The sequence below is a fragment of the Montipora foliosa genome, chromosome 1 (assembly GCF_036669935.1).
Source record: "Montipora foliosa isolate CH-2021 chromosome 1, ASM3666993v2, whole genome shotgun sequence".
Taxonomy (NCBI): Eukaryota; Metazoa; Cnidaria; class Anthozoa; order Scleractinia; family Acroporidae; genus Montipora; species Montipora foliosa.
The window spans coordinates 38,051,656-38,079,155 of record NC_090869.1 but is presented as its reverse complement, the minus strand read 5'-3'; the positions used below and the strand labels follow the sequence as shown (position 1 = coordinate 38,079,155).

General features: G+C 38.9%; 2 protein-coding genes across 2 annotated transcripts; both read left to right on the top strand.

The window, feature by feature from the left end:
• The first annotated feature begins 235 nt into the window (after positions 1-235).
• On the top strand, positions 236-1,949 carry LOC137968016 (uncharacterized). Its single transcript, XM_068814630.1, has 2 exons — positions 236-247; positions 795-1,949. The coding sequence occupies exons 1-2, from the start codon at positions 236-238 to the stop codon at positions 1,947-1,949; spliced, it is 1,167 nt and encodes a 388-aa protein (XP_068670731.1).
• Positions 1,950-11,248: 9,299 nt separating this feature from the next.
• Positions 11,249-11,740, top strand: LOC137981161 (uncharacterized). Its single transcript, XM_068828504.1, has one exon. The coding sequence runs from the start codon at positions 11,249-11,251 to the stop codon at positions 11,738-11,740; it is 492 nt and encodes a 163-aa protein (XP_068684605.1).
• Positions 11,741-27,500: the final 15,760 nt, after the last annotated feature.

Sequence of the window (27,500 nt, the reverse complement as noted above, 5' to 3'; positions counted from 1 at the left end):
CATAACAGACGCAACCATTTTACAACATCTGTGCTACAGGAGAAAATGCAGCGCACAAGACAACCGTGCCGACAGCTAAATAGTGAAGGGATAAAGAGCGCTGCACTGTGTTATCTCTTACCAGTTATCAGCGGAAGGTGCAGCATCATAAGCGCAAAATGTATTTTTGAAGTAAAAGATAAAGATTTGGGCAGGGCGTGGACTTCTATTTGCAGTAAACGTGATTCATGCGACAATGCTATTTCAGGTCAGTATTTATTGGAATATCTTTGTTTCCGAGAAAATTTGGAGAACATTGTTAAGTAACAAAAATGAAATTGAACGCATTTAACTGTGCTGTGTTTCAGGTATCCACAACGCAGCGTTTTTCTTTAGCGCCATTTCGAGCCAAGAGAAGAAACACTGTTGCATCAACGAAGAAACAGACGAGCGTAGTTCTGGCGATGACATACCAAGTTCCATGACGCAACAGTGGCTCGAAGGGAACTTGACGAGTATAAACAAATCACTGTGCCCCGCAATCTCATAATGGGTCGCGTTGACTACAATAAAGGGCGCCCCTGACAGCCCAGTTTCGGTTCACAAGGCCCTGCTAAATTGCGGACTGGATGTCACAGCAACCCAGGTAACGAATGTCCTATCTTTCTTTGAGAGCTCTCCTTGGGATGTGTCTAGCAATCCAAGGTAAAACGAGATAAAAAGAAAAGGAACAAGCACAATCACAGTGCTGCTGGTAGTAAAACAAATCGTGAAAATGTTCCGAGACATTGTTCCATTTAATTTGTATTCGTCAGGTGCAGTTCCAGGATGGAAAGGAATCTCCAGCCACGGCAGAACTTTACAAAGTGTTCAAAGATCATAAAAATCCTTTCATGCGAGACCTTGTGAGATCATCTTACAAACACTCCTACAGAGACGAGGCCAGGAAGCTGATCGGTGAGGATTGCTTATGCACCCAGGAGTTAGACGATTGTGGCAGTGAAAACGTCGTGCGAGTGACCCTGGTTAATCAGAAGTTTCACGCGTCCTTACTGAAAGCAATCGAACGTCTGACCGCGGCAAAGCTACAACTGGACAAAATTGGCTTCGAGTCCAACACGGCGACGTCGCAAGCGTCCACCAGCCAGCCACCGTGCGACGACAAAAAGATGCTGTCAAATAAACTCGCGATCCTGGTTAACGATATAGCAATCGCCGTGGGAAAACTTGGCTATGCTACCTACAGAGGAAAAATCTACAAGAAAGATCCCAGATCCACGTACAAGTGCGAGACAAGGGCTTTCGTAAACACCTTGGCCACCAATGAGCAGTTTAAGTCGCGGATGCTTCCGCAGATGAAGAAAATCATTGACCTGTTGTCGGATCCTTATTGTGAGCTGTTTCGACCGCTAACCGTGGATTACGATCTCATCGAAGTGAACAACGGCGCTTGCTGGTCATTGAGAGGAAGGAATTTCGTCGAGGACGCCATCGAAGAACACCAAATAGGCAAGGTATCACCCAGAGCGTTTTGCCCGTACGAGCCAAACCAAATTCCCGACGCAAAATACTTTCGTCAGATTTTGGAAAACAGTCTCACTCCTGACGACGTATGTGGCTTCTGCGAAGAGTTTGTCAAACTCCTAAACTACAACAAGAAAAAACACAAGGACAAGGTGTTGTGTCTGGTCGGAGACGCTAACAACGGCAAAACAAGCCTGGTTTTCCCGATCCTCAGCCTCGTGCATCACGGAAACGTAGCCACGGTTACCAAACAGCGTGCCTTCAATAAATCGATGATTACGCCATTCACCGAGGTCATATTCTTGGACGAGGCTACGGAATCAACCCTAGATATCGACGACTGGAAAACGTTGACACAGGGGGGTTATTCCGCACACGACGTATCAGAGGGCAAAATCGTTCATCAACCGCTGTCCCATGTTGATAACTTGTCAGAAAAAGCTTGACTTTGGACCGTCTGATCAACCCGACATGGACAGAAGGCTCAGCACGTACCAGTCCAAGAGTCTAGCGAACCCCACAAAACGTGCGGCTACTTGGTTGAAAAAGCACCCAATGGAATGCCTGATCTGGGCAACACGAAACGCCCAAGAGGCACAACATCGTGAAACCGACGAGGAAGACCAATCAGAAACAGACGAAGAGCGTTCGTTGTACGAAGACGGTGCCTTAAGGCAGAACGAGAAAGAAGCACTACAGTCGGTGTCGTTGGAGGAGATAATGACCGAGAACACCGCGCCAGTTCCTGTAGAGGACCAAGACGAGCAAAGCGACTCGAAAGCTTCAGATAGCCAGTCAGATGCCAGCCACGCGGGTGACGTCTTGTACGCCCTTGAGGGACATCTCAGAAGCCTGCAGCCAGATAGCCTTTGTCACAGGCAGGTATTGCACATGCTCCAGGCCGAGAGGGACAAGAGGCACAGAGCGGAAGAGGACAGAAAGGAGCAGCACAAACGGCGAAAAACCCTGCTCAGAACTAGGGGCGTGTCCACTCAGAACGCGGAACTCATCTCCTCGAATCCCGAAGAACCGTTGCCTAGTGCAGTCACGAGGGAACTGGACCGATATGAGGAGAAGCAAAGGCAAGCCCGAGAGCATAAACGCCGAGAGGCTGCGAGAATAGCATTCGAAAACGCTTGGCTCCGGACGACGGAAATAGAGCTCAAGGAGTGCTAAGACAAATTGCGAACGAGCGACGAACCTTCGGTTCGCGCCAACCTTAAGGGCTACATGCAAATGTTGTCTGAAAATCTCAAAGATCATCATATGTCGCTGGGCACGTATGGCACCGCCGAGGCCTTGGCCGAGTGGAAGCGAATATGCACGGCACTCGGCCTGTTGAGTGAGAACAAGCAACACCTCGTCACGAATGTCTGGGAAAGGTTGCCGGTCATCACTTCTGAGGAAGACACAGCTCCCGAGCAAGGTGTTGGCCAAGATCTCCAAGACGAGAACGAAGACGAGGACGAGGAAGCCATATTCATAACTCCCGTCCCAAGTACTCGGGCAGATTGCAGCAGGAAACGGAAGAGACACTCAAACAGTCAGGGTGCGAGCAATGCGCCGTTTAGGACAAACTCGATAAGAAAGTACTTTAATAAAAAGAAAAGCGTTAGTCAATAAAGTAGTCTCCGCTTACGAGCCAGGAGGCTCATCAGGCCGGCGCTTATCTCCGGTTTCTGTAGCATGAAGCGACTAGGAGTATTTGTACTCCCCCCTGGATGGGATGCTAGTCCATCGCAGGGTTCAATAAAGTAGACGTGATGTTAATGTCTGAGTAATAATTTCTTTTTTTCGTGTTTCGTTAATGTCTGAGAACCTGAAACATTACACTTTTTTGCCAGCGTCAAAGTTCAAAAGTTTTTTTCTTAAAATTCATTCAATAAAGTAGATGTGATATAAAATGTCTGAGTAATGATTTCTTTTTTTCGTATCTCGTTCATGTCTGAGAATCTGAAAAGTTCAAAAGTTTTTTCTAAAGTTGATTCAATAAAGTAAACGTGATACATGTATAATTAGTCCAATTTTTTTTTTTAAAGTTCATTCATTCTAGAGAAACTTAATTGAATGAACCCTCTTCTTCAAGGAATCGGCCGTCCTTCCCTCTTGAAAAACGTAGTCGGCATCTCTTAAAATAGCTGTCCACTGACCAAAACCGTGCCTATCAATCCCTTGCTTGAGACAATCGTCCTCGTTTGACGTGAATTTTAACATTCGACGATGATTACTCTGCATTACTAGGCGATTTGAGGGCGGGGAAACTTTATGGGGGAGCGCGTTTTCCGACTGTGTACACTCGACGGCTGCTTTAGAACTAGACATTGCACCGCTGCATCTTGTGTTGACTTCCCTATCTACTTCCGATCCTTTGGTACCCTGCAATTTTTGGAGACTCTCGAGAGCTTTAACGACAACTTCGCACGATCTCCGCTTCTGATAGTGCACTTTGGCAACGACAAAGCTATGCTTTTGGTCTTCACACAAACCTCGGTGCTCTTTGTGGTTAAGCGCGTCGAGACTTTGCGTTTCGACGATTTGGCGATAACGCGTGGGGTGAATGTATTTGCCGATTGCGTCAAAGACCAATTTGCTCATCTCGTTGCCCAATTTGATGTGTTGGCTTCAGCTTTTGGTGACCAAAACAAAGTCGCACTAGGGTTTGAGCAAAGGCCTCACGAAGGTAATGTAGCCGTCGAGTATTTGCATGCTCGTATCTGTCAAAATGACAGAGTCAAATCCGTACTTTCCAGCCGTTTTAAAGGTTTTCTGATCGATGAAACCCCCATTTTCCTTTGCTATCTTTACCATTTCAACCGTGAGATACTGATAAGTCATGGGACGCGATCCTTTCACTTTGATGAACAAGTAGGTGGCCAAAAATTTTGTTGCAAATGTCAGGGCCGAGGGATTCACTTGCCCGGGGTCATTTTGGCACGTTTTCACGGTTTTTTCGTAGCGAGGCAAGTGAAACGACGCGACTTCTAAGAGTTCTTCCATGGTGGCCCAGTGACCCCTGGCCTCTAATGATTCGACATCGAGATCTTGCGTCCATTGCAATCTCATCATCTTCGCCACTATCTTGCGCGCTCTCTTGTGTACAATTCCGTGGCAGACAATTTTCTAAGAACTCCATCTGATGCCCCGTTGACCTTTCTGAAGTCGATCAACTCCGAAATGGCATCTATGTAACCCAATCTCCCGCCATGTCCGAGCTTGCACTCCTCTTGTAAATAGTCTATAAATTTAAACAACAGGCTTGGAGAGCACAGGCTGAAATCCATTACTTCGAAATTTAATTCCTCCTCCTCTTCGCAGCAAAACTTGAGAAATTTCAAGCATCTATTGACAATTTGCTGAGCGGGACGTTCTTTCTTGTAACCGCCGCCACTTCCAGAAAGCCAAGTCACAAATTGCTCGCCTATTTGATTGGAAGTTGAGAAGGAAGGCATTGATCTAACGCCGGGTTTTGAACGCGTACTAGACGATACATCATCAACAACTGTACTCGAGGCGCACGATTTCGTTGGCACTTTTAAAGAGTTTGCGGCAAGCTTCAAGTCTACGCGGGGTTTTTCGTCGAAATAAAAGAACCAACTATGCTTGTTGTCGACGTGTTTCCTACACCCGCGTGGGCTTTGAAATCCTTCATGTTCGCACAGTTGGATCGGGTAATGGTACTAACGGTCGACATCGTCTTTTTCTAGGTGAAGACATTTTGGTTTAGGCAATGCACCATCGATATTAGACCACTCAATCTTGTTTACTTTACTCATTTTTTCGTAGTGAGAGGAAATGAATGCATTTAAAGAGCGCATCCGTTTGTCTCATTCAACAAAGGCCGATAGTATAACAACGGAACTAACCATTCGGATCCAGCAAGAGAAGTGTTGCGCATTTTTTAATTTGACACAACGTGCCCATAAATTCGCAAAATGTTTTGGATTATTGTCATTTCAGTTACTTCTTCATTGCACGCATTATTATGACATACATATTATCAAGGTTACAAACGCGATCCAACGGTAACAGCTAAAGAGGAACAATTGTTCCTTAGGAACAGCTGAGAAAAGGACAGAAAATGAGCAATGCAAGCGAAGCGCTGCGAAAACACGCAATGTAGAACAAAAGTTGAAACGATAAAGCCTTTTGGCAAATCACGAGTAGGGACAAATGCTCTTCAAATAATGGCAAAGGATTAACGCGTTATTGGTACAATTTGATTTTAAATCATAAATAAAGGACCAATTTGTTCCGTTCGTGATTCGGAACTAAGAACAATTGGTTCCACTTTAACACTAGAGGACCATTTTGTTCCGTATTTTTATAAAAAACACGTTCCCATGTTATCAAGAGGAACACATTTTTAGGAACAATAGTTCTCATATCATCTATTAAAGCTCCAATTTGTTCCGCTCGGGATTCGGAACTCGGAACAATAGGTTCGCATGTTATCAAAAGGAACACATTTTTAGGAACAATAGTTCTCATATCATCCATTTAAGGTCCAATTTGTTCCGCTCGTGATTCGGAACTAAGAACAATTGGTTCTACTTTAACACAAAAGAACCATTTTGTTCCGTATTTTTATAAAAAAACACGTTCCCATGTTATCGAAAGGTCGACGGTGCGCTCATTTTACTCCCCCCTCTCCATCAGTGCTCCGCTTTACGGGTATTTAAAGCTACTTAGCTACACGGAAAGGAAAGAAGTCGAAACAAGGATGCGAGATCCGGGAATCGAACTCACGACCTGTTGCACCAAGGCCGCGTACAAACCGACTGCGCCACCCTAGACCCTGATAGAAAGGAACAAATTTTTAGGAAAAATAGTTGCCAAACCGCACCTAAAAATCTAAATTGCTCCGCTCGGAATTCGGAACTCGGAACAATTGGTTCCCATGTGATAGAAAGGAACACATTTTTAGGAACAATAGTTCTCGAATCATGCATTAAGGTCCAGTCTGTTCCGCTCGGAATTCGGAACTCGGAACAATTGGTTCCCATTTGATAGAAAGGAACACATTTTTAGGAACAATAGTTCTCGAATCATACATTAAGGTCCAATCTGTTCCGCTCGGGATTCGGAACTCGGAACAATTGGTTCCACTTTAACACTAAAGGACAATTTCGTTCCGTATTTTTATAAAAAAACACGTTCCCATGTTATCAAAAGGAATACATTTTTAGGAACAATAGTTACAAAACCGCACCTAAAGAACTAAATTGTTCCGAACTAAATTTGGGAAATGTTGTAGAAAAAGATTTGCCTGTCGACTGCCTGGTCCGCAAACTGGAGGTTCACGGTCAGTCAAGAAAAACTGTATTTTGGCTGGATATCACGGATTTCAAGGAAACTGTTGATTTTCATTTAAATTAAGTTCTTCTGTCTCAAACTGCAGATATCTTACATTAATATTAAAAATATTGTTATGGTTTCTTTCTGTAAGAGATACTTACAGATAAAAAGAAATGTATGACATTTCTCTTCTCAATGTTGCTAACACTCGTCGGAAATTGTGAAAAAAATTAACAGCATGCACCCTTCGGCGGAAGACCGTAAGAGAAAACGGAATGGCAGATTTGTGTCCTCAAATTCACGTAAAGATAAGCGAAGACGAGTTTCTTCGCCACATCGCGAAACAAAACCAAAATGTATAGGCGAAACTGACTCGTGTGTACCAATTAAAATAAGTAAATGTACTTGAAGAGAAGGAAGAAGGATTGTAGAATTAGGCGTTTTAGCTGATCAATTGAAAGAGGGTTGTTTGGAGTGCAAAACGTTACTAAATCTGTTTAATACTGAGGAAGAAACAATACGAGGTCTAGGTTCTATTCTTTACGTACGATGCGAAGAGTGTCACCAACTCAATGGGATAAAGACTGGAAAAACACACAGAAGTCCACACGAAAAGGACGTGGGACGCCCCATATGGGATATAAATACGAAGGCAGCAACAGGTTTGTGTCATCTGTTTATGTGATGTTCATGTTGTGTATACTAACATTTCGTTCCGTGACCTTTTCACACACCGGAAGTCATTTAAATTTAATTACGAGATGCTTCTGTGAAGCATACACTGGGTTGCCTGTGGTACGTGTTACAGAAAATCAGAAGGCACTGAATTGTGTGGTATTGAACTACAGCATTCCAGTCTCTGAAGAATAACAAATAAAAGAGAAGCGAGAAACATTGGCTTCTGGGCTGACGTGTTGATAATTTTCAAGTTCCCTCACAACTTCTTTTCACCACAAGTTTAAGCGTGCCCTCTGACCATCTGACAGCTACAATAGTTCGCTGAAGTTATCCCTGTTCCGCGGGGTTAGTATCTGGATGGGAGACCAAAAAAAATATACCCCTCAAAACAGAAGCATTGGACCGCAAATTCTATTTTAACGGTAACAAATGCGGACCAAGCAAGGAACTGATTTTGTTAGCTTGCTTTATGCGAAACAAATATTGATGCAAAAGTAAATAAATAGTGGTACAAAGTTTTTGGGAAGAGCAGAAGGAAGTTTTCTGGACAGTCGATCGAGAATAAAATATTTTGCCATCAGCAGCAACATTTATGACACGAAAACAACATTAATTTTTAACCCCGAATATAAAAAGTTACAATCACCGACAAACATTCTGGGAGATTTTTGCTATTGTACTTTTGGCTGCACAAGTAAAAGTGCAAAATCGAAAGTTACATCGGATTCAGAGGGCGCCGTGATGAAGTTTACTCGCGAAACAGTGTCAAATCATCATTTGACACAGATACCGGGTTTTTGTTTTTGTAAGTTTTCTTTTTCTTTCAAGTGTTATAAAGTTTGACAAGAAATGTGCGAATTCAACACAAAGATCACAATCGCCCAATTCTTCTGGTTGACAGTCAAAACTTTACTCTCCAAGACGAGGTTATTTATCGCCGGGTAATTCCATCGTTTTGGGGATAGCAGCTACTTTATTATTCATCAGTGTCAGATTTTTTTGCCGATTTTGGGGGTCATTTTGTTCAAACTCAAGCAAGCTTCCAACAGACCTGTTTATTTTCGTTACACTATACCGCAAAAATGCTCCCGTATCACATTTCAACACACGTATGCAAATTTGTTAAGCTCGAAAATTACACAACACGATATTAAAGTTCAGAAAGGCTGGAAATATCTCGGCAAAATCCTTTTCCTGCGAAAAATTAATCGAAACAAACAACATATTTACTATTAGAGGCAAAAATACCTTCCTATTTCAATTGCGTGCGTGCAAACAAGAGACGCAATTACAGTGAAATACATTTTTCACAGTTCACATCAAAACCCTTTTCGACTCGGAACGCTGACCGTACATAATGAAGCACAAAAGCGACAACAACTTTTATTCAAATAATTCTTCACTGTCACATTTCCAAATATTTTACACCTTTGCAGAGTTGAGTACAAAATACCGGTAAATGTAAATTGTCAGACAACTAAGATGCGACTTGAGTAAACAACACTGTGATGCATTCTTGTAGGCGTTCGATTCCTTCAATGTTAATTTGTTAAATCATAGTTAGTAACTATGGTTAAATCCATAAAAAAATTGCTATTTGATTTCCGTGTTTTATATAATACCAAGTTAGTAAAATATTAGAAACAAAGCTCACTTGATATTCAAAGAAGAAAAATGAAATTGTTGTCGAAGACCATTACTCGTCTCTTAAAATCCAGATATTTATTTTTCAGCGCTGTCTTGCTCATCCAATTGACGATCCATTCTTGTGCTCCATGAGGGTATATTTTGTTTAAAGATCCACTAAAATGCAATTCACGTCAATGACTTATTAGTGAAATTTCCAATTGTTATACCGGAAGACTGTGCAGTGTTGAGAACAGGTAAATACAAATCTGACAAATAGCGAGACAACTGAGATAACAGATCCGCTATATGGATTGCTTCTCTGTCTTTGTTGAACCCATACTGAGTTACCAGAGAACTGTTCATTTGGTTTGAGTGTTGTACAAAACACCACAAAATTTTAGGAAGACAGCTCACTTTGATTACGGCTCGACGGGCGACAGATTGTTGTCGAGTCCATTACTCGTCGCTTCTAACATTCGACCGCCTGTCTTGTTCAGTATCCAATTCGCTTGCCATTATTGAGCTTCATAAGGGTACATTTTTTTCAAAGATCCATTAAAACGCCATTCGCGTTACATGACTTTCGACGCCATTACCGGTTAAGTTAATCGTTCGACTGTGTCCACCAGAGAAATCTACGCATTTCCCACTACCCTCTCGATCCTAAGAAAATACGCGTAGAAGGCTCTATGCACAAAGACACCACTTAGCAGGGGAGTGACAGGCAAGACTTTTACCGACACGGAAAAAAATAAAAAAAAAAGAAAACAAAAAATAAAAAAAACCACGAAATTAAAGTCAGATTCCGACTGGGTTTGGCAACCCAGTAATAGAAACAAACATTGTTGGCGGTGGTGCTCTCCAGAAAAAAAGTCACTAACAATATTTTCTTGTTCTTCTTGCTTTGAAAAAGGATCGGTTATCGCTGGCATCGGGGCGTCTGGGTTGAATAGGTTTTTGACCACGCTAAACATCCCGTGGCTGTCGAAACAAACTTATAAATCACGCGAGGGCGAAGCAAGAGATGGAATTTTGCGTTTAACAAGTAAAACTTGCAGAGATGCTGTCAGAAAGGAAGTTGAGGCTGTTATGGAAACGGAATCTACCGAGTCTTCAGGGTGAGTAGAATACATTTGTGTTTTCAATTTGTTTAAGATTATATTTAATTTGATAAAATTATGCGGTGAATTGATAGACAAGAGTGATCAATGCGTGATGTGCTAGAACTATCCACTAAAACACACCGAAAGAAGAAATACTCAAATGCTTAGAAAATTGTCTTGGCTGTCAACCTCAAATGACTGATTTTTTCCAAGTTTTTCGTTTCTGTAGTTTCAAAATAATCTTCAGGTTATTATAATCTCCATTATGTTTTATACAGAAATAAAGCAAAACTAAATGCCAGCTTTGATGCGGGCTGGCAAAAGCGTGGACCTGGCAGAGCATACAATAGTTGGTCAGGTACCGGTATATGTCATTATTTGTTTGGGTATTTATTTTTCTTTGTAATAATGTGGAAAGCGTATGGAACTGTATGTTCGTGATTTTAACATTCAAACAAGCAAATATTCTTTTAGTCACCAAGCCAACTTTAATCTCCTACCTAAGCAGCCCGGTCAGGTAGTCTCAGTTTTTCAGAGTTTCAGTAAATCAAAGCCACCGGGTTCAAAATTATCTGGTAGTAGCTTCAAAGGTGTACCATCAGGATTGGTGGGTACCATTGTAAATTTCTAGAGTAGCTTGGTCAATTTGTGCTGTTAAATACAATTGCCTTAAGTGTTTAAGTGTGTAAAAAAAATTGCGTCTTGTCAGGGCATTCGACATTGATTGGATCAAAAACTGGCCAAGTCCTTGATTATGCTGTACGGTGTAAGAGTTGCAGAGTCCACGCAAACACAAGTGCTCACAAAACTGGACAGGTCTGTAAGAGTTTGTAGTGCATTAATTTGTCTATCTAGATGAAGGGGGGTTGCCTCTTGAATGATTCGAGATAAAACCGATTAAGAAATTTATTGGAAAAACATTGTAAGATTATCATCGGCATTCCCAATCTATCAAAAATACTCTGTAAAGTCACTGTGATCTTTATACATTAGAATTAACTTAATGAACTAAATTTGTTATTATAGGTTCTGCTAAGTCGATGGAACCTTCTATGGGGGTGGAGCTTACAAAGAGATTGGCAGGGGAAGAGGAAATAGACAGCAAAGGAGGAAACAAACCCATTGAATACAATGTTAACAATATTATCATGGATGGAGACACAACAACCATTTTCCACATCCATGAGAATGTGAGCAAGGAAAATGGTGTGTGGTCTGATGTTGGACATGCTAAGAAGGCACTTTATGGTCATCTTTTAAGACTGTCCTCTATACACAAGTCAATGAGCAAAACTGTAATAGACTATCTTGTCAAGTGCTTTGGTTACGTCCTTACACAGAACAAAGGAAACCCAGAGGGCATCTGCAAGGGATGCAAGGTAATTCCCAACCATGCCTTTGGGGATCACAGTTCATGTGGCACATGGTGCCAGTACCATAACAATCCCCAAGCTTACCAGCACCAGTCACTAGCACGTGGCAAGGACCTTGAGGGAGATGACCTAAAGGCAGATCTGATACAAGTAAAGTGAATACTGGACTGAGCAGCTAAAACAAGCATCTAGTACTGTTGCAAAGGGTGTATATTGTAGTGGGAGGTTTCATCCCTCTATGGCAATTTATAAGCATAAATCATTGTGACTTGAGGTATATTTTTGCTCTGTGTTCTAAGTCCATTCATATTAAGGTGTTAACAAAACAAGTCTGTCATTCTACTTTGTTCCTTTTCCTTTCTCTCCAGGTTTTTGATCTCTTCTCAAGTTATTCAGACAAGTTAGCACCATTAGGGTCCACCCAAAACAATGAATCATTTAACTACTCAGAGCCTGTTCATGCACCAAAACGTCTTCATTTTTCTGGTTCTGCCAGCTTAGAAGGTAGAGTTGCATTTGCAGTGGCAACCAAAAATGGTGGGAAATCCATAGTATGTAAGGTATGCAATGCAATTTCATCTCAGTAAGTAAAGAAACTAAGGAAACGTAGGAATATATCCTACATTAGCAATACTGTGTCAACTTACCTTCCTCGAGTGTAAATTGAACAAGACAGGAAACTAAGAAAGGAGAATGCATTCATCTACCTTAAAGGGGCTAGGTCACGCAATTTTAGGCAATTTCAGCACTGATCGAATGGTCATAGAATTAACTAAAATATCAAAATAACTGTTCAAAACTATAGAAGAACTCTAACAAAACATAGGGAAACCAAGAAGGGGCATGGATGGACAAAAATGGAGAGGATTGAATTGGATTGAATTTGGGTAAATTTGAAAAACGTCGGCCCACCTTTTTTCAAATTTATATCAGTCTACATCAAAATGTCATTTACACAGCTGGAAAATCATTCTCAGTTGTTATGTGGCCGTGATTTTGCAAATGAAAGACTCTTGCTCTGCCAATTTGACGTTTAGAGCTCATAATTAACAAAATTAAACAAAATTACCTAAAATAGCGTGACCTAGCCCCTTTAAAGTTGTAAAAAGGTGAAGTGAAAAGAAATCTCTCTTCAACATTATTAACAGTTTAGACTTCCCCATATATTCTAAAGGAATCTAAGTACACAATCCTATATTATTTTACTGAGTAGTAACAGTAACTCAATATGTTAGACCAAGTGCAATTTTACAATCCAGGGCCTGGTTGTTCAAAAGCCGCTTAACGCTAATCCAAAATCCAAAATTAACCAAGGAGTTTACTTAGCAAAATTTTACATAAGAGGCAGTCAATCTTGAAAAACAAAAATAAGCAAAAGACACTTTCATCCAAAAGTTGAAAAAATGAAACCAATGTTTACCCTAATCTTGGATTAAGTTAATCAGCTTTCGAACAACTGGACCCAGATTGGCATGTACTTAAAGTAGATTAACATTTTTTTACTTTCTTTAGGTCAATGAGTCTAACAATCTGTCCCCTGGAAAGATCACAAAGAAGTTTAACACAAACCAAGACAGGGAATATAGGAAGAGAAAAGGGAGAGAGACCAGTAGAGCTTACAAACTAAATAGAATAGTTAGGAAGAGCGCTAGAAATGTAGCAACTGACCAAGCAGCAGTACTTGAAGGGACAACATACCAAAGTGGTGTACAGTGCTGATCAAGCAGATCTGACATCAATTCCAACTCCGTTTTACCATCCAAAACCTTCCCCGCTGACCTCAACAAAAATCAATGCTGGTTGTGTTTCACCTTGAAACATCATCATTAGGTAACCTGGCCTTCATTTTTCTTAGCAAAATAGAATGCATGTCTGACACCTTTATATATACCTTTCCATTAACACATGTTTCACATGGGGATTTGGGTACATTACCTTCTTTTAAAGTTCTGTGGCCTCCTAGTTATTACTTTCAGACACGACTGACATCACACAACATATCTAATTAAATATTAATATGCATCACTTTCTTACAGGTCTGAACAATGCAGAAATTTGTCAATTGTCCGCTGTGCAGTTTTCAGGTCAAGCAACCTTTGACAAATATGCAGTGCCAAACCATGGAATATCTCATCAAGCTTCACTGGCCAACAAATTAACTGTTGTAGCTGGGCAACGTTTGTATAAATTGAAGCCTGTAAAATCACTGACCCTACCAGAGTGCCTTAGGGAATTTGTAAATTTCCTCCAATCACTTAAGTGTAAAGTTGTCTTAGCAGCCCACAATGGAAAGTTGTTCGACTCAAGAATTTTGGTTAAAGAATTATTGGTTGTTAATTTGTTGACTGAATTCAAAACTGTGGTAATAGGATTCATTGACACATTACCTGTCTTTAAGTAATTATTACCAGGTAGAAAGTCATATAAGCAAGAAGAATTGGTGAGAGATTGTTTGACCAGGTCTTATGATGTCCGTAATGGGCTTGAGGATGTGAAATCCCTTTAGGATCTCCTCCTTTACCTCAAACCTCAAAATTTCATTCTTTTATCAAAGAGCTTTGATGTAGAGTTTGTGTGTAAGTTCTTGCAACATCATGCAAGGAAGACAGCTAATTTTCCCTCTTTGAGAGCTCTGGTTACCGATAAGGTGCTTTCAAAATCAGTGGCACAGAGAATTGCTTGTTCAGGTTTAAATCTGCAGCAGCTACAACTCATCCATGCCGGAGGTGGATATGATGGTCTTAGGACTGTACTTAATACAAAACAAGGACTCAACAAACAGTGTCAAGTGATTACTTCCAAGAAGGTTTTAAGAATGTTGTCAGACTACCTAGTGAAAAAATGAAAGGCCACGTACACACATTTGAATACGCTTGTATACATGAAGTAATATTTTATAGCAAGTTTTGATATTGATGCACTGCAGCGTAGAAGAATAGACTCTGACCATAGAATAAAAATATTATTCCATGTACATGTAAACTGTGATCCACTTTGTGGTCCATGGCAACTGGACTTACTGCGTGCACACCACAAAAGGAAGAACAAGTCTAAAATTTAAATAATACAGTACCAGGAAAAAGTGAGTTGACACTCTAATTTAGAATTCATTGAAGTATTTTATAATTATGCTCTTAGATGAAGTGTAGTTCAGTGTATTCAATTTCTTTTTTAAAAAAGTGAAACAATCAGAGTAAATAAGATGGCGTGATAATTCGCCAGCTAGAAAAACGTGAGAGAAAAAACTTGGAGTGGACATGAACATAAGCTGAGCTAATTCACATCTACATCTACATAATTAATTTGCAAAATTTGTAAATAATTGTGATAATAATGATGAAATAAATAGTAATTGGTAGAACTAAGAGTTAAGCAGAGATATAATTATTTACAGCGACTTTGAAGTTACTTATTGAGGTCATATTTATGATATTTGAGGGTAAACTGTCACAACATTGTGACAATTTGGCACATAAGAAATCCCTATTGGTTTTGCTCTTTCATTTGTTACTCTTTCAACAAGAAGTGGTTTCATAAAACGTAAACTCTTCGATTCTTATCGATGCTTCTCCTGATGATACTCCACGGGTTGAAGGGGTGGACGCCATAGGCAACAAACCGTGATCAACAGTCTCAAAAATGCGAATTTTCGTGTATTTCAAAACACGCTGAAGGACAATTAGTAGACGGGAAGAAACGCCAGGGCGCGTCAAGAAAAAAATTAACTCACGCTCTTCTCACGTGTTGGCTGGATTCCACTTCGCCAGAAGACCCATGAGTGCAACGTGAAGCAGTAGTACTTCGAGAATTACTAAGAGTACACGCCTTTAGACAACTTAACATTTTCTAACCATTTCAGTACTCGATCAATAACTTTTATTATTATATATTGGTGTCACCAGCTCGATTTTGATTGCCCATAAGCACGCAGCTAATTCTTTCTTGCTCTGCTTCTCTTACGTCATACCTACAAACAATAGATTTTATATATGTAGAATTGACGTCATACCTACAGACAATAGTTTTATGCATGCAGAAGTGACGTCACCTAACACACTAACCAGCAGTTTGATCACTTTTGTCATGGCGGAGCTCAGCTCAGGAATGTGCATAATAAAACGATTATTGAATTCGGTTTTCGCATGTTAGCGATAATTATCAAGGCCTCAGTTTGTGTTATCCGCCTCAGCCTTCGGCTTCGGCAGATAACACAAACTTTGGCCTTGATAATTACCACTAACATGCTCAACCTCATCCAATAATTGTTAATTACCGCAGATACCAAGGAAAGCGCAGTTGCTCACAGGCAGCCCAAGCTCGGTATACGATTTGTAGACTTTGTATGGGAAAACATACTTTGAGCTTATAAATGCTAAAATAAGCTGTAAATGTAGAAATAAAGTTCGCTTACCTCTACATACGGTTGTCCTCGTCTTTTCTGTGCAATCGGAGGGCAAATTTGTGTCCGTTTTAGACGGGTTTGTGGCTTTCGGTCGTTGGTTGTCATTTCCCCTCATAAAGAGAAGAAAGGCTGGTGACTCGCGGCGATCTCGTCCCACAAATTGCTCTCGCATCACGAACCAACTTTCCGAATCGCCATAAAAACATTACAGCCTTAAGCCCAGATAAATTTCCTATCACATCAACTCCACTCCGGGACCACACAACGATTTTTGGCGGATAAATTCCAAATAATGTTCGACTTCCTATAATCTTCCCATCCGTTCAGCTAGATGTGTGGCTACGGCCGTTATAGCTTGATGACGATCGTATTACATTCTGCACTTTCATTGGCCAATTTGAAACAGTCTAATTGTTCCGCGTGGATAGTGTTTCAAATTGAATTTCTGCGATGTCGTTTGTTGTCATTTCCCCTCATAAAGAGAAGAAAGGCTGGTGACTCGCTGCGGTCTCGTGTCTCCTTCGCACACATGCCGCCATTTTAGATAACCCACAATACATCGTAAAGTGAGCACTATCACTTGACTTACTACGGTGGGGTCAGGAAACGCTCTTGAGCAACCAAATTGCAGTTCATGAAGATCAAGATGGCTTTCAAAAACGCGTGGTGACCCCCATTTTTTTTCTTATAAAATGTAAGTGGTAACACTTATTAACTCTCCGTAACGGGAGAACGATCAAGATAAATCATGGCCCCATTGAGGTGATTTTATAACAAAAATTACATTAAATCAGTTTTTTATGCCACCTGTTGCTATTTATTTTAAAGGTTTTTGCGTTTATAGTTACATCTACAGGAATATTTGGGAAACGCGCACATAAAATTATCGCTTGATCATATTTTCCAAAAAGGTCTCTATTTTTTCCAGCTTGGACTTGATTATCTCTAAAAATTGCGTGGTTACCCCCAATTTTCTTTTTGAATTTCAATACCCCTTGATAAGATCTACATTTTTTCATAAATGTATGCTGCGAAAAAATACCTTCGAATTAGTAGGCACCGTACTTAAGAAAATTGTACTTTGGCTGGATTGCACGGATTTCGTGGAAACTGTTGATTTTACATTTAAAGTACTTATCTTTCAAAACAAATAATGATAATGATGATTGTCACTCTAAACTGGAAGTTCCTTCTGGTCTGTCTAAAAGTTTGTCCTGTGGCCGGATGTCACGAAATTTACGGATAAATCAATTTCCCCTCAATGAGTGGTCTCGCTGAGGTTGTTCCTAGTCATCTTTTTGTCCCTGTAAAGCGTCTGACATGCATTTTTTTGAAGTCAGTGTTGTTTTGAATTTTCCTGTTCAACCTTGTTCTGTTTTTCCCAATGAGATTTCAGCTTTCTGAACTTTGAGAACACAGGTAACACTATATTACGCAACGAACCGAAAACAGTCGACACCAAGCAATTAAGTTTTCGTGCGAAATATAATTGAACTTGACCTTAAGATGCTTCAGATTACAAGATTACCAAGTCCTACTCTTTCAAACGGAATACAGTGCAAGCAATGTGCCACGTAATGCAATCTACAAACGCCACACCCGTTACCTAGTTTCCCGAACAACGCAATCAACACCATTTCCTCCAATTGAGGAGAACAAAGAACCCTCTTCGCACCAATTCATAAAAACTGCTTTCCGATTTACGTATGAAGAATACTAATATACTAAGTTGTGTTAAGTAATTTTGAACTTGAGCATGAGATGCTTCAATTTAGACTTAGATTACTAATTGCTTCTCTTTCAACGGTGTCATGGAATGCAATCTTCGAACATTACACTTGCTACTCAAATGACTCTTTGCGTATTTCAGGTGCCCAAAAGAGAATATTTTGGTGCACTCCATTCATTATTTGTCACGAATCCACTAGGGTAATGAGATCAATTGCACAAGTGGCTGAAAGGCAGTTTGAAACCTCAAATTAAACACTTTTATAAATTCCCATTTCTTTTTAATTTTATAATGCATACCCTTCCTAGTAGCGGAGCTCGGCGCGCGCGCGCAGAGCACCATAGTTAAGAAAATATGGTAACCCATCGATGTGAGACAATTTGGTTTGATAGCCATGATGTCATGAACGTCCGTACGTACGTCCGCCTGTTCATGTATGCCAATGCGACCAGTACACGTAACCATATCCCGGGCTCAAGTTTAGAGCTCATCCAGGAGGCAATACTCCATTTGACACTGTAACTAGTTTACAGCATACATCTTTGATATTGGACATCAATGTTATGGTCAATTGACACCTGTCAAAACAAGGTATCCGCTGACCAGTATCACATGACCATATCGCGGGCTCAATCGAGGTCAGCTTTTTTTTTGAAGTTGACCGCTTACCAGGGACTGGTTAGTGATTGGATCACAGGTTCACGCAAGGTCAGACGCTCACACACACACCTGAACGAGGCTTAATTTTTCGCGCTCTTTCTGTGGCTCGACGCGGCTACACAGCGATGCTACGTCAACAAAAGCTCTTGACAGTCGATGCTTTTCATGTTCAGGTACGGTTTGGAAAATATATTTTTCTTGCATTTTTCGCAGGTTTCAGTCCTGGTCTAACATAATATAGCTGTGGTCAGGACACACTGGTGGCTACGTAGTTATTCAAGTCAAGCATTGGAGCGATATAAACTTAAAGCTGAGAGTTTATTTTTAATTTGTTTAGGGCTGCTTTTTGCTCTGAATTGCAGTTTTTGGTATGTCTTGAGATTTTGGAATTAAATAACAATCATCTGTACTCTACATTACAGAGATTAACACAGACTAACACATATCGTGCATTTTACCTTTCGACACACCCATCCGAAAAATTGGTTTTTGCCCTGAGCGGGACTCGAACCCACGTCTCCCTGATTACTAGTCGGGCATGCTAAGCCACTACACCATCAAGGCCACCACGCTGGCAACGCAGCAGATTAATGGGGCGACTTAGCAGCGTGGGGATCCCTAGGGCCCAACTTTTCTTCACTTGAGTGTATATCCTCGCCTCTATAACCCCAGACAGGGCTTAGAACACATGAAAGTGAAAGAGAGATTTCGAGGCAATGAAAGGCATAGACTACATTACAGAGATTAACACAGACTAACATTTACCTGTGTAAAATGCACGATATGTGTTAGCCTGTGTTAATCTCTGTAATGTAGTCTATGCCTTTCATTGCCTCGAAATCTCTCTTTCACTTTCATGTGTTCTAAGCCCTGTCTGGGGTTATAGAGGCGAGGATATACACTCAAGTGAAGAAAAGTTGGGCCCTAGGGATCCCCACGCTGCTAAGTCGCCCCATTAATCTGCTGCGTTGCCAGCGTGGTGGCCTTGATGGTGTAGTGGCTTAGCATGCTCGACTAGTAATCAGGGAGACGTGGGTTCGAGTCCCGCTCAGGGCAAAAACCAATTTTTCGGATGGGTGTGTCGAAAGGTAAAATGCACGATATGTGTTAGTCTGTGTTAATCTCTGTAATGTAGTCTATGCCTTTCATTGCCTCGAAATCTCTCTTTCACTTTCATGTGTTCTAAGCCCTGTCTGGGGTTATAGAGGCGAGGATATACACTCAAGTGAAGAAAAGTTGGGCCCTAGGGATCCCCACGCTGCTAAGTCGCCCCATTAATCTGCTGCGTTGCCAGCGTGGTGGCCTTGATGGTGTAGTGGCTTAGCATGCCCGACTAGTAATCAGGGAGACGTGGGTTCGAGTCCCGCTCAGGGCAAAAACCAATTTTTCGGATGGGTGTGTCGAAAGGTAAAATGCACGATATGTGTTAGTCTGTGTTAATCTCTGTAATGTAGTCTATGCCTTTCATTGCCTCGAAATCTCTCTTTCACTTTCACATCTGTACTCTTTTTGGACAGAGATAATCGATCCTTTGCTTATTTGTTTGGCTTTAACAGAAGTTTTCTTACTCTGCCTGACTGTTTTTCGATATGCCTCGACAGTGACAAGAAAATTTTGCACTTATATTCTAAACATGTAATCGCAATGAGTTCTCGTAAAAGTATGGAGAAATATCACCAGCTTGTGTTTTCAGGTAATTTGTTGGAGATCTTGTTTGAAGTTTGTCCTTTCTAGCCGATCCTGGTTCTAAGCCAAGCTGGCGTGTTGCAATGAAGTACATCAAAATGTAAATGATCTCGTTTTCAGAGATAAAGTGGAATAAATAAAGTACGATCTGTCACATCACGAGCTATAGTACGTCTGTGACTTCTAATTTTAGCGTGATTCCTATTCGCTGGCTTTTGACAGTCGATTCTGAAATGGCCTCTTTCCTTTTCCGTTCGCTTGCTGAGGATTTGCTTGTTTTCTTTTAAAACTCTTGCGATTCAAGGAAAAATAATTGCCTAACTGGCGAATTCGACAGTAGATTTCGCTCGTGATTCATGCGTTCATCCGTTCGTGATTCATGCGATCAGTCGGTTTTTCAGGTGAAATTAACCGTGGAATTCACTAGTTAGGCAGCGAAGAAAATGACAAAATTAAGCAATGTCCGGGAAAATCAAACGGCGGACAGTTCCAAAGCCTTTTATTGTCACTAATCCTACAGCCAGTAAGCCAGTAAGCCAGTAAGCCAGTAAGCCAGTAAGCCAGTTTTTCTCAATCCTAATTGTTAGACAAGAGAGTAAAGGAAATGTTTTATGTCCAAATCAAAGTGTGATCCCATATTATTCCCAATTAAACAATTTTGATCATGTTTTATAAGTTCTTGAAAAGGAGGAGTGTTTGAAAACTATGAGACAGTTACCTGCATCCACTAGTTCCGAATTTACTCGAGATCATGTCATTTCCAATACTTATAAACTACTAAGTGTGTCGGTGGTGATCCATTATTTTAAACATGTGGTTCTGCTCTACAAAAAAGCGGCCTGTAATTAAAAATAAGAGGCTTTGCAAAAACAACAAGAAAGATAGGGTTGAACGGCATTCAGTGTTGATCTATGAAGCGACCAGGCACAAAGCTGGGTGATATTTTAAAACGTTTATTTGGGGCATTTTACTTACAGGAATTGTAGACTTGTAAGGCCTGCGAAAACCTTTTCTGGGAGTCGACTTATGTTATTTCTACGAATCGACCTAGAAAAAAAGAAAAAGAAGCATTGTACATGTAACCTTACGCAAAGCATAGTTTACGCAGCACCATTCGTTATCTCAATAGTACCTTTTAAAGTATCCCAAGCAACATTATACACCTCTATTTAAGCAAGGAAAATGGAATTAATCCCAACTTATCCTTTCTTACTGCTTGATTCCCAACATTTGCCTATCAAGACCTTTCTCAATCCTAATTGTTGGACAAGAGAGTAAAGAATACTTATGTCCAAAATAAAGTGTTCTCCCATATTATTCCCAATTAATCAATTTTGATGATGTTTTATAAGTTCTTGAAAAGGAAACGTGTTTTCAAACTATGAAAAAGTTACCTGCATTCACTAGTTCCGAATTTATTCGAGATCATGTCATTTCCAATACTCATAAACTACTAAGTGTGTCGGTGGTGATCCATTATTTTAAACTATTTGGTTCTGCTCTGCAAAAAACGGCCTGTAATTATAAATAAGAGGCTTTGCAAAAACAACAAGAAAGATGGGGTTGAATGCCATTCAGTGTTGATCTATTAAGAATAAGGTCCAAATAAAATTTTATTGTAGAACTGAAGGGATTATTAATTACTATTAAGATTTTATTTAAAACAACTATGAAAGCCACTTATTAACAAAGTCAAAAAAATCTCTGTGAAGCGACCAAGCACAAAGCTGAGTGATATTTTAAAAAATTTATTTGGGGCATCAAACTTACAGCCGTTGTAGACTTCTAAGGCCTGCGAAAACCTTTTCTGGGAGTCGACTTATGTGATTGCTACCGATCGACCTAGAAAAAAAGAAAAAGAAGCATTGTACATGTAACTTTACGCAAAGCATAGTTTACGAAGCACCATTCGTTATCTCAATAGTACCTTTTAAAGTATCCCAAGCATCATTATACACATCTCATTAAGCAAGAAAAATGGAATTAATCCCAACTTATCCTTTCGTACTGTTTGAATTCCAGCATTTGCCTATCAAGACGTTTCTCAATCCTAATTATTGGACAAGAGAGTAAAGAATACTTATGTACAAAACAAAGTGTTCTCCCATATATTCCCAATTTATCAATTTTGATGATGTTTTATAGGTTGTTAAAATGGAGCAGTGTTTGAAAACTATGCAAAGGTTACTTGCATCCACCAGTTCCGAATTTAGTCGCGATCTTGTAATTTCCAATACTTAAAAAATAATAAGTTTGTCGGTGGTGATGCATCATTTTTAACTATGTGCTTCTGCTCTACAAAAAAGCGGCCTGTAATTAGAAATAACAGGTCGTGCAAAAACAGCAAGAAAGATGAGGTTGAATGACATTTTGTTGATCTTTGAAGAATAAAGTCCAAATGAATTTTTATTGTAGAACTGAAAGGGTTATTAATTACTATTAAGATTCTATTTTAAAAAACTGTAAAAGCCCCTTATTAACAAAATCAAAAAAAGCTCGGAAAAACGAAGAGGCACAAAGCTAAGTAATATTTTAAAAGGTTTATTTGGGGCATTATACTTTCAGAAATTGTAGACTTGTGAGCCCTAAGAAAATTTACTTAAGATCTTGACATTTCCAATACTTACAAAATACTACGTTTGTCGGTGGTGATCCATTATTTTCAACTATGTGCTTTCTTAAAATAAGAGGTTGTGCAAAAACAACAAGAAAGATGGGGTTGAAAGGCATTCAGTGTTGATCTTTCAAGAATAAGGTCCAAATGAAATTTTATTGTAGAACTGAAGGGGTTATTAATTACTATTAAAATTTTATTTAAAACAACTATAAAAGCCACTTATCAACAAAGTAAAAGAAATCTCTGTGAAGCAACCAGGCACAAAGCTGAGTGATATTTTAAAACGTTTATTTGGGGCATTACACTTACAGCCCTTGTAGACTTGTAAGGTTTGCAAAAACCTTTTCTGGGAGTCGACTTATGTTATTGTTATAAATCCGACTACAAAACAAGAAGAATAATATTGTACATGTAATCTTACGCAAAGCATAGTTTACGCAGCACCATTCGTTATCTCAATAGTACCTTTTAAAGTATCTCAAGCAACACTATACACCTCTAAGTAAGCAAGAAAGATGGAATTAATCCCAATTTAGCCTTTCTTACGACTTGATTCCCAGCATTTGCCTATCAACGATTTTCTCAATGTTTATTATTGGACAAGAGGGTAAACAATACTTATGTCCAAATCAAAGTTTTGTCCCATATTATTCCCAATTAATCAATTTTGATGATGTTTTATAAGTTCTTGAAAAGGAAGAGTTTTTGAAAACTATGGAAAAGTTACCTGCATCCACTAGTTCCAAATTTACTCGAGATCATGTCATTTCCAATACTTATAAACTACTAAATGTGTCGGTGGTGATCCATTATTTTAAACATGTGGTTCTGCTCTACAAAAAAGCGGCCTGTAATTAAAAATAAGAGGCTTTGAAAAAACAACAAGAAAGATGGGGTTGAATGGCATGCAGTGTTGATCTATTAAGACTAAGGTCCAAATAAAATTTTATTGTAGAACTGAAGGGGTTATTAATTACTATTAAGATTTTATTTAAAACAACTATAAAACCCACTTATTAACAAAGTCAAAGAAATCTCTGTGAAGCGACCAGGCACAAAGCTGGGTGATATTTTAAAAGGTTATTTGGGGCATTATACTTACAGCCATTTTAGACTCGTAAGGCCTGCGAAAACCTTTACTGGGAGTCGACTTATGTTATTGGTAAAAATCGCCCTAGAAAAAAAGAAGAAGAAGCATTGTACATGTAACCTTACGCAAAGCATAGTTTACGAAGCACCATTCGTTATCTCAATAGTACCTTTTAAAGTATCCCAAGCATCATTATTCACCTCTAATTAAGCAAGAAAAATGGAATTAATCCCAACTTATCCTTTCTTACTGCTTGATTCCCAGCATTTGCCTATCAAGACCTTTCTCAATTCTAATTATTGGACAAGAGAGTAAAGAATACTTATGTACAAAATAAAGTGTTCTCCCATATTATTCCCAATTTATCAATTTTGATGATGTTTTATAAGTTGTTAAAAAGGAGCAGTGTTTGAAAACTATGTAAAGGTTACTTGCATCCACCAGTTCTGAATTTAGTCGAGATGTTGTAATTTCCAATACTTAAAAAATAATAAGTTTGTCGGTGGTGATGCATCATTTTTAACTATGTGCTTCCGCTCTACAAAAAAGCGGGCTGTAATTAAAAATAACAGGTCGTGCAAAAACAACAAGAAAGATGGGGTTGAATGACGTTTTGTTGATCTTTGAAGAATAAAGTCCAAATGAAATTTTATTGTAGAACTGAGAAGGTTATTAATTACTATTAAGATTCTATTAAAAAAAAACTGTAAAAACCCCTTATTAACAAAATCAAAAAAAGCTCGGAAAAACGAAGAGGCACAAAGCTAAGTAATATTTTAAAAGGTTTATTTGGGGCATTATACTTTCAGAAATTGTAGACTTGTGAGCCCTAAGAAAATTTACTTAAGATCTTGACATTTCCAATACTTACAAAATACTACGTTTGTCGGTGGTGATCCATTATTTTCAACTATGTGCTTTCTTAAAATAAGAGGTTGTGCAAAAACAACAAGAAAGATGGGGTTGAAAGGCATTCAGTGTTGATCTTTCAAGAATAAGGTCCAAATGAAATTTTATTGTAGAACTGAAGGGGTTATTAATTACTATTAAGATTTTATTTATAACAACTATAAAAGCCGCTTATCAACAAAGTAAAAGAAATCTCTTTCAAGCGACTAAGCACAAAGCTGGGTGATATTCTAAAACGTTGATTTGGGGCATTACACTTACAGCCCTTGTAGACTTGTAAGGCCTGCGAAAACCTTTTCTGGGAGTCCACTTATGTTATTGTTATAAATCCGACTACAAAACAAGAAGAATAATATTGTACATGTAATCTTACGCAAAGCATAGTTTACGCAGCACCATTCGTTATCTCAATAGTACCTTTTAAAGTATCTCAAGCAACACTATACACCTCTAATTAAGCAAGAAAGATGGAATTAATCCCAATTTAGCCTTTCTTACGGCTTGATTCCCAGCATTTGCCTATCAAGGATTGTCTCAATGCTTATTATTGGACAAGAGAGTAAAGAATACTTATGTCCAAATCAAAGTTTTGTCCCATATTATTCCCAATTAATCAATTTTGATGATGTTTTATAAGTTCTTGAAAAAGAGGAGTGTTTGAAAACTACGAAAAAGTTACCTGCATCCACTAGTTCCAAATTTACTCGAAATCATGTCATTTCCAATACTTATAAACTACTAAATGTGTCGGTGGTGATCCATTATTTTAAACATGTGGTCCTGCTCTACAAAAAAGCGGCCTGTAATTAAAAATAAGAGGCTTTGCAAAAACAACAAGAAAGATGGGGTTGAATGGCATTCAGTGTTGATCTATTAAGACTAAGGTCCAAATAAAATTTTATTGTAGAACTGAAGGGGTTATTAATTACTATTAAGATTTATTTAAAACATCTATAAAAGCCACTTATTAACAAAGTCAAAGAAATCTCTGTGAAGCGACCAGGCACAAAGCTGGGTGATATTTTAAAAGGTTATTTGGGGCGTTATACTTACATCCATTTTAGTCTCGTAAGGCCTGCGAAAACCTTTACTGGGAGTCGACTTATGTTATTGGTATGAATCGCCCTAGAAAAAAAAAGAAGAAAAAGCATTGTACATGTAACCTTACGCAAAGCATAGTTTACGAAGCACCATTCGTTATCTCAATGGTACCTTTTAAAGTATCCCAAGCAACATTATACACCTTTAATTAAGCAAGAAAAATGGAATTAATCCTAACTTAGCCTTTCCTACTGCTTGATTCCCAGCATTTGCCTATCAAGACGTTTCTCAATCCTAATTATTGGATAAGAGAGTAAAGAATACTTATGTCCAAAATAAAGTGTTCTCCCATATTATTCCCAATTAATCAATTTTGATGATGTTTTATAAGTTGTTAAAATGGAGCAGTGTTTGAAAACTATGCAAAGGTTACTTGCATCCACCAGTTCCGAATTTAGTCGAGATCTTGTAATTTCCAATACTTAAAAAATAATAAGTTTGTCGGTGGTGATGCATCATTTTGAACTATGTGCTTCTGCTCTACAAAAAAGCGGCCTGTAATTAGAAATAAGAGGTCGTGCAAAAACAACAAGAAAGATGGGGTTGAATGACGTTTTGTTGATCTTTGAAGAATAAAGTCCAAATGAAATTTTATTGTAGAACTGAAAGGGTTATTAATTACTATTAAGATTCTATTTAAAAAAACTGTAAAAGCCCCTTATTAACAAAATCAAAAAAAGCTCGGAAAAACGAAGAAGCGCAAAGCTAAGTAATATTTTAAAAAGTTTATTTGGGGCATTATACTTACAGAAATTGTAGACTTGTGAGCCCTAAGAAAATTTACTGAAGATCTTGTCATTTGCAATACTTAAAAAATATTACATTTGTCGGTGGTGATCCATTATTTTCAACTATGTGCTTTCTAAAAATAAGACGTTGTGCAAAAACAACAAGAAAGATGGGGTTGAATGGCATTCAATGTTGATCTATTAAGAATAAGGTCCAAATGAAATTTTATTATAGAACTGAAGGGGTTATTAATTACTATTAAGATTTATTTAAAACAACTATAAAAGCCACTTATTAACAAAGTAAAAGAAATCTCTGTCAAGCGACCAGGCACAAAGCTGGGTGATATTTTAAAAAATTGATTTGGGGCATTATACTTACAGCCGTTGTAGACTTGTAAGGTTTGCGAAAACCTTTTCTGGGAGTCGACCTATGTTATTGTTATAAATCCGACTACAAAACAAGAAGAATAATATTGTACATGTAATCTTACGCAAAGCATAGGTTACGCAGCACCATTCGTTATCTTAATAGTACCTTTTAAAGTACCTCAAGCAACACTATACACCTCTAAGTAAGCAAGAAAGATGGAATTAATCCTAATTTAGCCTTTCTTACGGCTTGATTCCCAGCATTTGCCTATCAAGACGTTTTTCAATCCTTATTATTGGACAAGAGGGTAAAGAATACTTATGTCCAAATCAAAGTTTTGTCCCATATTATTCCCAATTAATCAATTTTGATGATGTTTTATAAGTTCTTGAAAAAGAGGAGTGTTTGAAAACTATGAGACAGTTACCTGCATCCACTAGTTCCGAATTTACTCGAGATCATGTCATTTCCAATACTTATAAAGTACTAAATGTGTCGGTGGTGATCCGTTATTTTAAACATATGGTTGTGCTCTACAAAAAAGCGGCCTGTAATTAAAAATAAGAGGCTTTGGAAAACAACAAGAAAGATGGGGTTGAATGGCATTCAGTGTGGATCTATTAA